The sequence below is a fragment of the Hypomesus nipponensis genome, chromosome 8 (assembly GCF_054491055.1).
Source record: "Hypomesus nipponensis isolate SF chromosome 8, ASM5449105v1, whole genome shotgun sequence".
NCBI classification, from domain to species: domain Eukaryota; kingdom Metazoa; phylum Chordata; class Actinopteri; order Osmeriformes; family Osmeridae; genus Hypomesus; species Hypomesus nipponensis.
In genome coordinates this window covers 3005997-3017211 of record NC_140368.1, presented here as the reverse complement: position 1 = coordinate 3017211, position 11215 = coordinate 3005997, and the positions used below count along the sequence as shown (strand labels likewise).

At 44.5% G+C, this 11215-nt stretch overlaps 1 protein-coding gene across 2 annotated transcripts; it reads left to right on the top strand.

Moving 5' to 3' along the window:
* The first annotated feature begins 169 nt into the window (after window positions 1-169).
* Window positions 170-11134, top strand: gramd1c (GRAM domain containing 1c). 2 transcript variants are annotated; one of them, XM_084703063.1, is made up of 18 exons: window positions 170-333; window positions 1296-1397; window positions 1876-1999; window positions 2137-2237; window positions 3709-3804; window positions 4032-4112; window positions 5811-5929; window positions 6014-6167; window positions 6282-6447; window positions 6603-6752; window positions 6987-7105; window positions 7244-7386; window positions 7514-7617; window positions 8084-8254; window positions 8637-8703; window positions 8991-9110; window positions 9517-9622; window positions 9873-11134. In XM_084703063.1, the coding sequence occupies exons 2-18, from the start codon at window positions 1305-1307 to the stop codon at window positions 9942-9944; spliced, it is 1986 nt and encodes a 661-aa protein (XP_084559189.1). In that variant the 5' UTR covers window positions 170-333; window positions 1296-1304; the 3' UTR covers window positions 9945-11134. The 2 variants fall into 2 exon arrangements, with proteins under 2 accessions (XP_084559189.1, XP_084559188.1); XM_084703062.1 differs by having other exon boundaries at window positions 172-333; window positions 6279-6447.
* Window positions 11135-11215: the final 81 nt, after the last annotated feature.

Here is an 11215-nt window from a genome sequence, read left to right as displayed (position 1 = left end):
TGTATCGATCGAGAGGGTGTATTTTTAGACTCGCTAGTCTGCTATCAGTTAAAGTATGCAAATGCTAATAGGGTGAGCACAGGCCCGATGACAACAGCTTTAAAGGTATGCAGCTCCCATATCAACAAACTGGTTCCCTATGTGACGCTTGTTACCAGGTGAACGGAAAGCTAGTTCCACTAATGAGACCGCACTTGGTGTGATCCAAGTCATCGAAGGAACAGGATCTGAATCGAGCGCATGATTTCAGAAATGTGTCATCCAAGACTCACTTAGAATTTGCAGAAGAAGATAACCATCTCAGGTCTGGTCCTCACCTGGGTGAAACAAAAGGTATGTTTTCACAGAACATTTATACCACAATGAACATGATGTGAAACCTTATTACGGGGAACCAGCTGTCGAGGTGGCATTTTACCCACAGGGTCGCCTTTCGTGACCTTTGCCAGCTATTTGCGCAACGAACCGATCATCTTTATGCAGCGGTAGCTATTCCGATTATAACCATTAAAATAGGCTAAGATGTTGTTTATAATATATTTGACACGTCAAGTCTACGTTAAAGAATCAACGAGTAAAATAAAACTGATTTTGGCTGGTCAATTTATCGTGTAGAAGTAGATTCAACATCCACTGGTCAAATGTTTTCCCGTCTCACGTGCATATTCTCTGGACATATAATAAAGTGAATGCATTCACTGAATGAGTGAATGCATGAGTTAATTGTGCTGAGTTGTAGCTTATCAAAAAGTCAGTGACCCAACCATGGGGTGGCTTCTGGGGCAAAAAAAACGAATCTTTTAGGTAAAAATGTGTCTTGTCATTTTCAGTAAATATAACATTACGAGTCTAACGTAATGTTTATATCACATAAAGCTCCAAAACTATTTTGCGCTCAAAGCCAACATATTTCGCTCGTGATACCTGAGGAAGTCCGTCTCTGCTCAGATAAAAAAAAACTTGACTAGGTACTAGGCTGGGCTAAGCCCCTAATGTTTACAAAGTCTACATGCTTTAACAAGTCACTTCACATTCAGTGGATTGTCTTGTATATGATACTCGATGGGAGTTGTCTTGGCTACAGTTTCTCCTGGGTAGCAGGGCAGGATAAACCCGTTTGTACCTAACGCAGTGCAGTTTGCCATTGTGACCTGTTACCCTGTTGTAGTATACCCTAGGTCTGTATGTGCACCGTAGCAAACCAGACAACATGTTTGGAATGGCCAAAAAACAGCATCCTTACATGAATATTTGTAATTAGTCATGTGTCGTCTGTATGTGTCCTTCCAATACAGCCCGCAGAAATGGACCAAGGGTCCAGTATAGGGATTGGAAGTGATTTCACAGACGAGACTGCATCTATAGGGGATTTCAGATCGAGCTCCGATGAAGATGAGGTCAAATATCTTTCTATTCTCATCTATCAGACATTTGCAAACATACTCACAAACTATTCGAGGTACACATAGATACAGCCAAACTTGCACTGATTTACTCCTTTGCTTAACATACACAAAACTCACACATATCTCAAATTGCTGCCCTCTAGTGGAGTCCACAAAAGCAGTTTCTCTGCAGCACATGTTGAAAGTATTTCATCACATCCAGGTTGAAACACTCAAACATCATTAAGATTCTGTCGTTTTTTTGTTGAACATTTGCTTGAATCCAGATTCTCAACATTATCTGATTTTGGATATAGATGTTAGAGTTTTCACTGAACATAAAAAATTACAAATAATAATGGATACAACTTTGCAGTTATCTCATTTATAAATATAAGTTTTGCATTAAAGTCGTCCGTTTGTGTTATGTCGACCTGTTCTTCTGAAACTCAATGTTGGTTTATTTGTGTGTTTGATGTCTGTTGCTCAGGTGTCAGATCCTCAGGGGGCGTGTCTAGCAGCTCCCCAGGTCCCGCCCCCTACCTACAAACAGAGGTCTGATGAATTCAAGAAGCTCTTCAAAGAGCTGCAGGAGTCAGAACGACTTATAGTGGGTCAGTTACCCGGTGGATCTCAGCACCTTACAGTAGCTTTTTCCACCCTTTGTGCATTTAAACACCGCACAGAATATCCTGCTGCTTCCTTACTTTGGGTTGAGTGGATCTGTATATCTGTCTAATCTGTTCCCCAGACTACCCGTGCGCCCTGCAGAGAGACATTCTACTGCAAGGACGGCTTTACCTGTCTGAGAACTGCCTCTGCTTCTACAGCAATGTGTTCAGGGGGACAAAGGTGAGAACAAACAGTGCAGAGGATGAGGGAGGGAGAGGGAGAGGGGGAGGGAGAGGGAGAGGGAGAGGGAGAGGGAGAGGGAGAGGGAGAGGGAGAGGGAGAGGGAGAGGGAGAGGGAGAGGGAGAGGGGGAGGGAGGGAGGGAGGGGGAGGGGGAGGGAGAGGGAGAGGGAGAGGGAGAGGGAGAGGGAGAGGGAGAGGGAGAGGGAGAGGGAGAGGGAGAGGGAGAGAGAGAGGGAGAGGGAGAGGGAGAGGGAGAGGGAGAGGGAGAGGGAGAAGGAGAGGGAGAGGGAGAAGGAGAAGGAGAAGGAGAGGGAGAAGGAGAGGGAGAAGGAGAGGGAGAGGGAGAAGGAGAAGGAGAAGGAGAAGGAGAGGGAGAAGGAGAGGGAGAAGGAGAAGGAGGAGAGGGAGTGGGAGAGGGAGAATCAATGAGCCACTATGAGGAAGTATTTATTCTGAATGCTTGAATACATCCTAAGGTGTGTGTGTGTGTTTGTCTTCTGGAGAAAGAGTGTGTGTTAGTGTTCTAAATGTGTGCATTTTCTAGAATGTCTGAGTGAACAAAAGCATGGGTTTTATTAATGAACCTACTGCTTGTGAACAGTGTCAGTTGACTCTCCTTTTTGTGATCTGTGTTATAGATCATGTTATAGATCATGTTAACTCTGAGAGACATAACCTTCATGTTATAGATCGTGTTAACTCTGAGGGACATAACCTTCATGTTATAGATCGTGTTAACTCTGAGGGACATAACCTTCATGTTATAGATCATGTTAACTCTGAGAGACATAACCTCCATGTTATAGATCGTGTTAACTCTGAGAGACATAACCTTCATGTTATAGATCGTGTTAACTCTGAGGGACATAACCTTCATGTTATAGATCATGTTAACTCTGAGGGACATAACCTTCATGTTATAGATCATGTTAACTCTGAGGGACATAACCTTCATGTTATAGATCGTGTTAACTCTGAGAGACATAACCTTCATGTTATAGATCGTGTTAACTCTGAGGGACATAACCTTCATGTTATAGATCGTGTTAACTCTGAGGGACATAACCTTCATGTTATAGATCGTGTTAACTCTGAGGGACATAACCTTCATGTTATAGATCGTGTTAACTCTGAGGGACATAACCTTCATGTTATAGATCGTGTTAACTCTGAGGGACATAACCTTCATGTTATAGATCGTGTTAACTCTGAGAGACATAACCTTCATGTTATAGATCGTGTTAACTCTGAGAGACATAACCTTCATGTTATAGATCGTGTTAACTCTGAGGGACATAACCTTCATGTTATAGATCGTGTTAACTCTGAGGGACATAACCTTCATGTTATAGATCGTGTTAACTCTGAGAGACATAACCTTCATGTTATAGATCGTGTTAACTCTGAGGGACATAACCTTCATGTTATAGATCGTGTTAACTCTGAGGGACATAACCTTTATGTTATAGATCGTGTTAACTCTGAGGGACATAACCTCCATGAGCAGAGAAAAGACAGCCAGACTCATTCCGAACGCCATCCAGGTTTCCACCGACACAGAAAAGGTACACCAAACATCACTATTCAGGAACACGGTATTCCTTGTTTGTGTATGTCATCACAGCAAATTCCTCGTTTGTGTAACTCACTTGGCAGTAAACCTGATTCTGATACTGTCAAGATTGCCTGTTCAAAAGGGCATCTACACAAACAAATGTTTTCATTTCAAGATGCTAGACGTATCACTTTGATACAAATTAACTTGTTGGTGATTTTGGTTTCCCCAAAACAGCTGTTCTTTACCTCCTTCTCATCGAGAGAGAAAAGTTACCAGGGTGTGTTCCGCATGTGGCAGAACACTCTGATGGACAAGGTAAGGCACTGATCAGATGAGGTGACATGACACTTACCGAATCCATGCCAAAAAAATCCACCACACCGGGGGAAATTGCACTTCAGAGCACTGTTCCTGACTTGTGGTGTCGTTCAGTCCGTATCACAGATCTGGAAGGTTTGGGTGTGAGCTGAAACCCAGGAACAGTATTGCCTAACTGCATACAATGTAGCTGTCCTGCATGTTCATAGATCAGGTTCAAATATTTGAACAGGAATGGTAAACTATCATACAGTAGCATCGCCTCAGAAACCCATCCCTGTAAGATGCTCACATCTCAAACGAAAGCTCTAGCATCCCTATTATGAGGCCCTAATATTCACAAGGCAGACTGTTCTTTTCTTTATTTATTCTGAATTCCATTGCATTGATCCCATGATGTATGTCAAACAGTTGCAACTGCCTGGGTACGTTTTGAGTATCACAACCGGTGCTGTTCCATGTGACCTGTCTTGTGCACCGCTATTAGGACTGTGACTTTACCCTGGTCTTATCTAATCAACCCTAAGTACACACCGTGCTTACATCTGGCTACAGTCCGATTCTGAATGGCCTTTAGTTTCCGTCTTTCGGACTGAGCAGGACTGCTTAACAGGGTTGAGTGATATACCTACTGTAGGCTATGTGATTCCAGCCTTGGCGACTTGGTAATTAGACGTAAAGATTTCATCGTTTTATGATCTCACCTCTGAGATTTGCATGGATATTGCTCTTGACAACCGTGCTAGTAGGCCATGCTCCTAGGACTGTGAGCCGAGGGAATACAGCTATAACGCAAACAACTCCGTACGAAACACTAATGGCAGTCGGGAACAAAGGTGAAGTTCAATGACCCCCTTCAAGGCGTGAGGGGAGAGCTCATTAGCATAAACGTGAAGAGCTGTCAGGCGCGGAGAATAACGTTTTGGTTTTAACAATCGATATTTAGCTTAAACTTAAATTCTACTTTACTGAATTATAATGTCAGTTTTCGTCACAACTGAATGGGATCCGAGGTATGTATGCGTATAAGCAGTTACCTGTCTCGATATAAAGGGGAGGAGCTCTCTCTAATTGTTGGGTCTGAAACGAAGTTGCATTGGAGGAACGCACGAGGACTTCCTTATTGCAGGTTGTGGTAGTTCACAGTCCAGCGAACTCCGAGGGTAGTGAAAAACTGAGGTAGTGAGAAAACGAGCACTGAAAAGTAAGTGTATCACACTTTTTTTTTTTTATAATGATATTGTACTGACTTGTACAAAACTTGGTAGCAGCAGGTTACTAATATCACAATTCCCTATGTTGTTGGATTGAACACATCGTGCCCAAGCTTGTTTGTTTTGCTTCTTTTCTGGCGTTGAACAAGCCACGGACTTAACTTATGTTAACAGAGTGGAGTGGTCAAGCTAACTAAAAAAACAAAACAAACGAATCTGATAATATAAATAAAGTCTATAACCTGACGTTGCCTGGTGTAGAGCTAAAAGCTGTTATCGCGGTATCGTTTTTTTGCTCTCGGCAGGTTTGTAGCCTAGTGCATTTGAAAAGTAGGCTCCACGCAGTCGAGTTTGGCGTCGAATAACTTGTGAGATTTCGGAAAACAAAACATTGTTTGCGAGCATCTGCGTATGGAGTGTGAATGCGGTTTATCAAAAGTACCTTTGGCTTCTTTTCATAGTTTCTACTGTGCTGTCCTAGCCCCTGACGAGTATAGAGCTGTGGCAGATGGTAAAGCAGCACTATGGAAACGATCTTGGCCTGAGCCATGAAGAGATGGACAGCCTACAAGTAGCGGCAGAATCAACACCACAGCATAAGTAAGAACTCGCATGCTTTAGCCTACTCTGTATGTCTTTACTACTGAAATGCCATGCCTGATTTGCCAATATCTCCCTGTGCAGCTTAACCATGAGACCGAGTGTGGAGGAGAATTTAGGCCGTCTGGAGAGAATGCCCTCTGTGCGTCTTCATCAGGTGGACCAGGAGCCCCTCCAGACATCCACCCCCCAGGGAGAGGACATGCCTTTCCCCCTCAGCCCCAACTCTGGCAGCATGGTACAAGCTCCAGTCTGTGTTCGTCCATTACGCGTGTTCGTCATGACGCCTTCTGATATTGATGGTTTTTTTTTTCTTCTTCTGTGCTTGTGTCTGTCCACGTGTGTCCAGCAGGAAGACTCTCGTGGGACCAGCCCTTCCCAGCAACGCAGCCGCAGTCCGGCCCTAGACAGACTCGCTCCAGAGAGGGTCTCCAAGCGCTCCTCCCTCTCTTTGGACCTCAATGCCAACCTTGACGGCTTATCTGAGCAAAGCGGGTCAGAGAGCGGTCCTGACGAGGGTGAGAATCAAACCAACCTGCTACCTCAGTAAAGCTGTTTTGGAGAGATAGAGGTGGCCTTTACATTGGCCATTACAATCAATACATTTATGTCTTTCTGTTGGTCTCTCTCTCTCCTCTCTCTGTCTCTTTGTCTCTCTCTCTTTCTCTGTCAGACCTTGTAGAGGAGCGAGCGTGTGTGTCGCAGGAGCAGGGCCGGATGTACGTGAACCGGGTCTTCCACTTCAGCGCTGAGAAGATGTTCGAGCTGCTCTTCTCAGATTCTCCGTTCATGCGCAGGTTCATGAAGGCCAGAAAGATCACGAGTGAGTTTAACCTTTCACCTCCCTCGAAGTATCATCCCACATGACCCTGGAAAATGCCTTATGTCCAGTCATTCAACAGAAATTAAGCTGATTCATGAATGACTTGCATCAGATATCGGAAAAAGTGCTTTTTTAAAATTTCTTCTACACATGCTCCAGAGTCACAGTCAGTCATTTACAGGTTTGTAAATCCATGGTTTGTTAACCTAGCTCCTGGCTCTGTGTCGTGTCCAGATTCAAGACTGAACCCGTGGGAGAGAGAAGCCTCTGGTGCCATGAAGAGGAACCTCAACTACACCATCACCATCAACAACCCTCTGATTGGAAAGTTCTCCACCGCCACAGAGAACCAGGTGTGTGTGTGTGTGTGTGGGGGGGTTCTGACTTCAGAGCAGCAGGGATGAGTCGATGATTTGTTTGCGTGAAAGTACACTTTGAGTATGATTTGCGGATGTTGCCGTGTGTGTTCTAATGAGTGCCCTGCTGGTCAGACCCTTTACAAAGAGTCCAGGGAGGGTCATTACTATCTGGTCAATGCCGAGGTCTACACGCATGACGTGCCATACCACGACTACTTCTACACTCAGAATCGATACTGTATCATTCGCAACTCCAAGCGGAAGTGTCGTCTGAGGTGAGGAACATTTTTAATTTATTGTTACAGCACATGCTTGCTCGCTGGCTAGCTCTGTCAAAGGAGAATCTCTGTGTTTATTGTCTAGAAAGGCAGTATGTATTTAATTGAGATGTTTTGTATTTAGGATCGACACCGATGTGAAGTACAGGAAGGAACCGTGGAGTTTGATTAAGTCCTTCATCACCAAGAACTCCTGGAGTGGTCTGGAAGATTACTTTAAACACCTGGGTGAGTAGCACAAAGTGGGTGAGAGTCCATTTTTGTTTGGTACTCTTTGGTTAATTCTGGGTTACTGTAAGCGGGAGTCAGATGGCTGAGCGTTTAGGGAATCGGGCTATTAATCAGAAGGTTGCCGGTTTGATTCCTGGCTGTGAAAAATGACATTGTGTCCTTGGGCAAGGCACTTCACCTTACTTGCCTCTGGGGGGAATGTCCCAGTACTTACTGTAAGTTGCTCTGGATAAGAGCGTCTGCTAAATGTAAAATGTAAGCAATCTGATTCTAAAGGACATCCTTTTCCCCGACAGTTGTTCTCAACATTGAGTTACGCACTAACCAGAGCACTGCTTGTGTACGTCTGTCCTAACATCTCAATGCACTGCGTGACCTTGAACCCGCAAGTCTTTGCCGACTCACCCCTCACACATTCATTCATCTGCTCCAACGTGTCTTGTTTGCTCTGTGACGTGGTCAGAGTCGGAGCTGCTGAAGGAGGATGCAGAGCTCAACCAGGCCGGGGGGGATGCTGGGAAGGCTGGAGGTCTCCGGCGGAGGCGACGGGCGTACAGTAGGACCCTGTCTGGGCACATGAAGCCCAACAAGCAGTATGGGACGGACCCTGATCACCACAGAGAAGGGGGCATGGGTAAGTCACATGGCTGAGTGGTGAGGGAGTCGGGCGGGTAATCAGAAGGTTGCCAGATCGGTTCCCCACCGTGCCAATTGACGTGTCCTTGGGCAAGGCACTTCACCCTACTTGCCTCGGGGGGGATGTCCCTGTACTTACTGTAAGTCGCTCTGGAGAAGAGCGTCTGCTAAATGACTAAATGTAAGCGTAAGTATCTTACACTGCCTGTATAGGATTCACTTCATGTAAGTCACCAGGAGATCTCGATCTTAATCTGCTTGTGAATCACACGCCAACTGGAGAGATCTTTCTGGGGAAAAAACGGGGCATTTCAAGCATTTGTGTACATGCTGTTGACCTGGGTCCGTTTTAATGACTGCTCTTCTTTGCTGTGTTTCAGGGACGATGGATATGAAGGATCAACAAAGGTGGAACATTACCACCATTGTTGCTGGAATGAGTGTCATGTAAGTCAACAAAATTGGAGCACTCACAAAAAAAAAAGATTAACACGATCTTGATCAGAGACTAGAGTGCCCAGACCGGTTTATCCACTTGTTCCTGTAAACCTAGTATGAGAGAGAGGGGGGAAAAAATGTACTCTTCATACTGAGACAGTAATTTCGCATTAGTTTTTTTTTTATATCCTTAATTTTCTTTCTCCCCCCCCCCCGAACAGCTTTTCGACTCTGTTGTGCTGTACTTCAGTGTGTTTTCATAATCTAAGCACAGTGTTTCTGGTCGTCCCCTGCAGCCTGCTGATTCTGACGGTAATGAACCTGGGGCTGTTCTTCAAGCTGTGGGCCATGGAGGATGTGGCTCACCGCATGTTCCTCAGCACCAAGAACCGTCTGAGGGAGAGGAGCGAGGCCAGGTAGCCCAGCCTCTCTATCCTCTCTGCTCTCCTCTCCTCACCACCAAGGGGGTGGCATTGACGGGCTATGCGCCCCCCCCCCCCCCCCCCCCCCCATCTGATTGATTCTGTCGCCGAGCCTGCTCACCATTATCCTGTCTGAGGACTCCTGGGTGGATTAGAGAAGCTCAGATGGCTGAGCGGTTAGGGAATTGGGCTATTAATCAGAAGGTTGCCGGTTCAATTCCTGGCTGTGAAAAATGACGTTGTGTCCTTGAGAAAGGCACTTCACCCAACTTGCCTCAGCAGTATGACTCTGTACTTACGCTCTGGATAAGAGCGTCTGCTAACCGACAAAAAAATAACAATAATTGCACAGGTTTTTAAATTAGCGTTGTGTGTGTTGTCTGCCTGTTCTTTGCCCCAGTTTGGCTCCAGACTTCGGCGCCAGACCGCCCACTCCTCACAGGACGAGAGAGGAGAACCAGCTGATGAAAGCTGTCTTACAGGACTCTATCAACCTGTTGGAACAGGTGTGTGCATGTGTCTACCCTTATTTGACACAGAAATCTCACACAAACACTCAATGTTCATAATTCATTACTCGGTGTCCTTGAAATAAAATAAAAACAGCGCTGTGTCGCTGGGTAAGACCGTGCTAGCTACAGACTGCACTGTTGTCCTTGCCCTACATATGCACTCTGATACTGCTGTGAAAAGATGCTCCAGAATGAGATCTGCATGTGCTTCTCATAATGCTGACTCTGCTGTCCCTCTCCCCAGCTCCGCGGTTCTCTAGTCCTACTCCAGCAGAACTTTGCCTTAGCCAACAGAACAGCAATGCCCCCACAGTGACACCAGCGCACCTTGTGGTCACAGGATGCCATTTTTGACTCTTGAGGTGTGCCTCCGGGGGCTACAAGACTCTAGGAACGGACTCCTGGGAAGTTGTCGTAGCCTTGTCTTCAGCATCACAGCGACATCCTGTCACTAAGGCCAACATTCTGTCACTAAGGCCAACAAATCCCAGGGCCTTTGATCCTCTGGCACCAGGTGTTTGTGGATGTTTATAAATGCTGCCGGCGTTGTTGTCATGTAAGGTGAAAGGTTCCAGAACCATTTCCAACATGGAGGAATGATGGGTGGAGAATTATTTTGTCAGGTTGGTTCAGATAAGTTATGTTCACAGTTCACAGTGATGTTTTTTTCCCTTTCTTGTATGTGGATACACTAGTGAGTGTGCAAATGGCAGTTAAAACATTTTACTCTAGAGCTAAGGTCAGGACCTGTAGAATGTGTACAAACTTGTAGAAAATTACTATTTAATTTATAATTTAATTTGACATTTTGCACAATTTACTTGCTTATTGTCAGAATGAATTTCTATTTCATATTGGTAACTGAGTGCGGGTTTCTTCTACTTTTGTAGAAAAATACATTTATTTTTATTACATTTTTCCTTCTATAGACTTATTTAAATTGTATCTGGTTTGCGGTTTTACAGCTGGTTTGTGATAAACATTAGACCATTTAAATATTAAAAAAACATTCTCAGGAGCCTTTTAGCCAGGATGAATTAGTAATCTTTTAATAAGGTGCAGTTAGGATACCTTTTTTATTTGAAGATTTTAGATCAGTGACTGAGTTTTACGTGATAATGCAATCCAAAAGAGGGTAACACGACACATTAGTGTCACGGCAAGCCATGGTTCATCTTAGAAGTTAATTCTTTTGATCTATGATCAACAACAAAAAAAGACGGTACCCTCAGGCTTCACCTACTTCTACTGAAACACACTTTTATATTTAACACGGTTCAATTGAGAATACGTTTCGTGAGTTCTGCCTCTACACGTGTGCCTTTATGTTGCTGTCAATGTTGATTTAAGAACATGGTTGTACAGTCTGTTGTACTGTACATCGGTTGTTTCTGTAGTGTTGTTGGACAACGTTTTCACTATCAATTGGGTTTTTACTGTTTCTTACATTTGGCCTACGAATATGTAATGTATGTAAATGTTATGAATAAAGAAATATTATCCTGACACTGCCTTGTTATTGTAGCATACCTTCAAATGTGTTCATCCAGCTGATATAAGCGTGACCATCCTCTTACTTCACCCAAA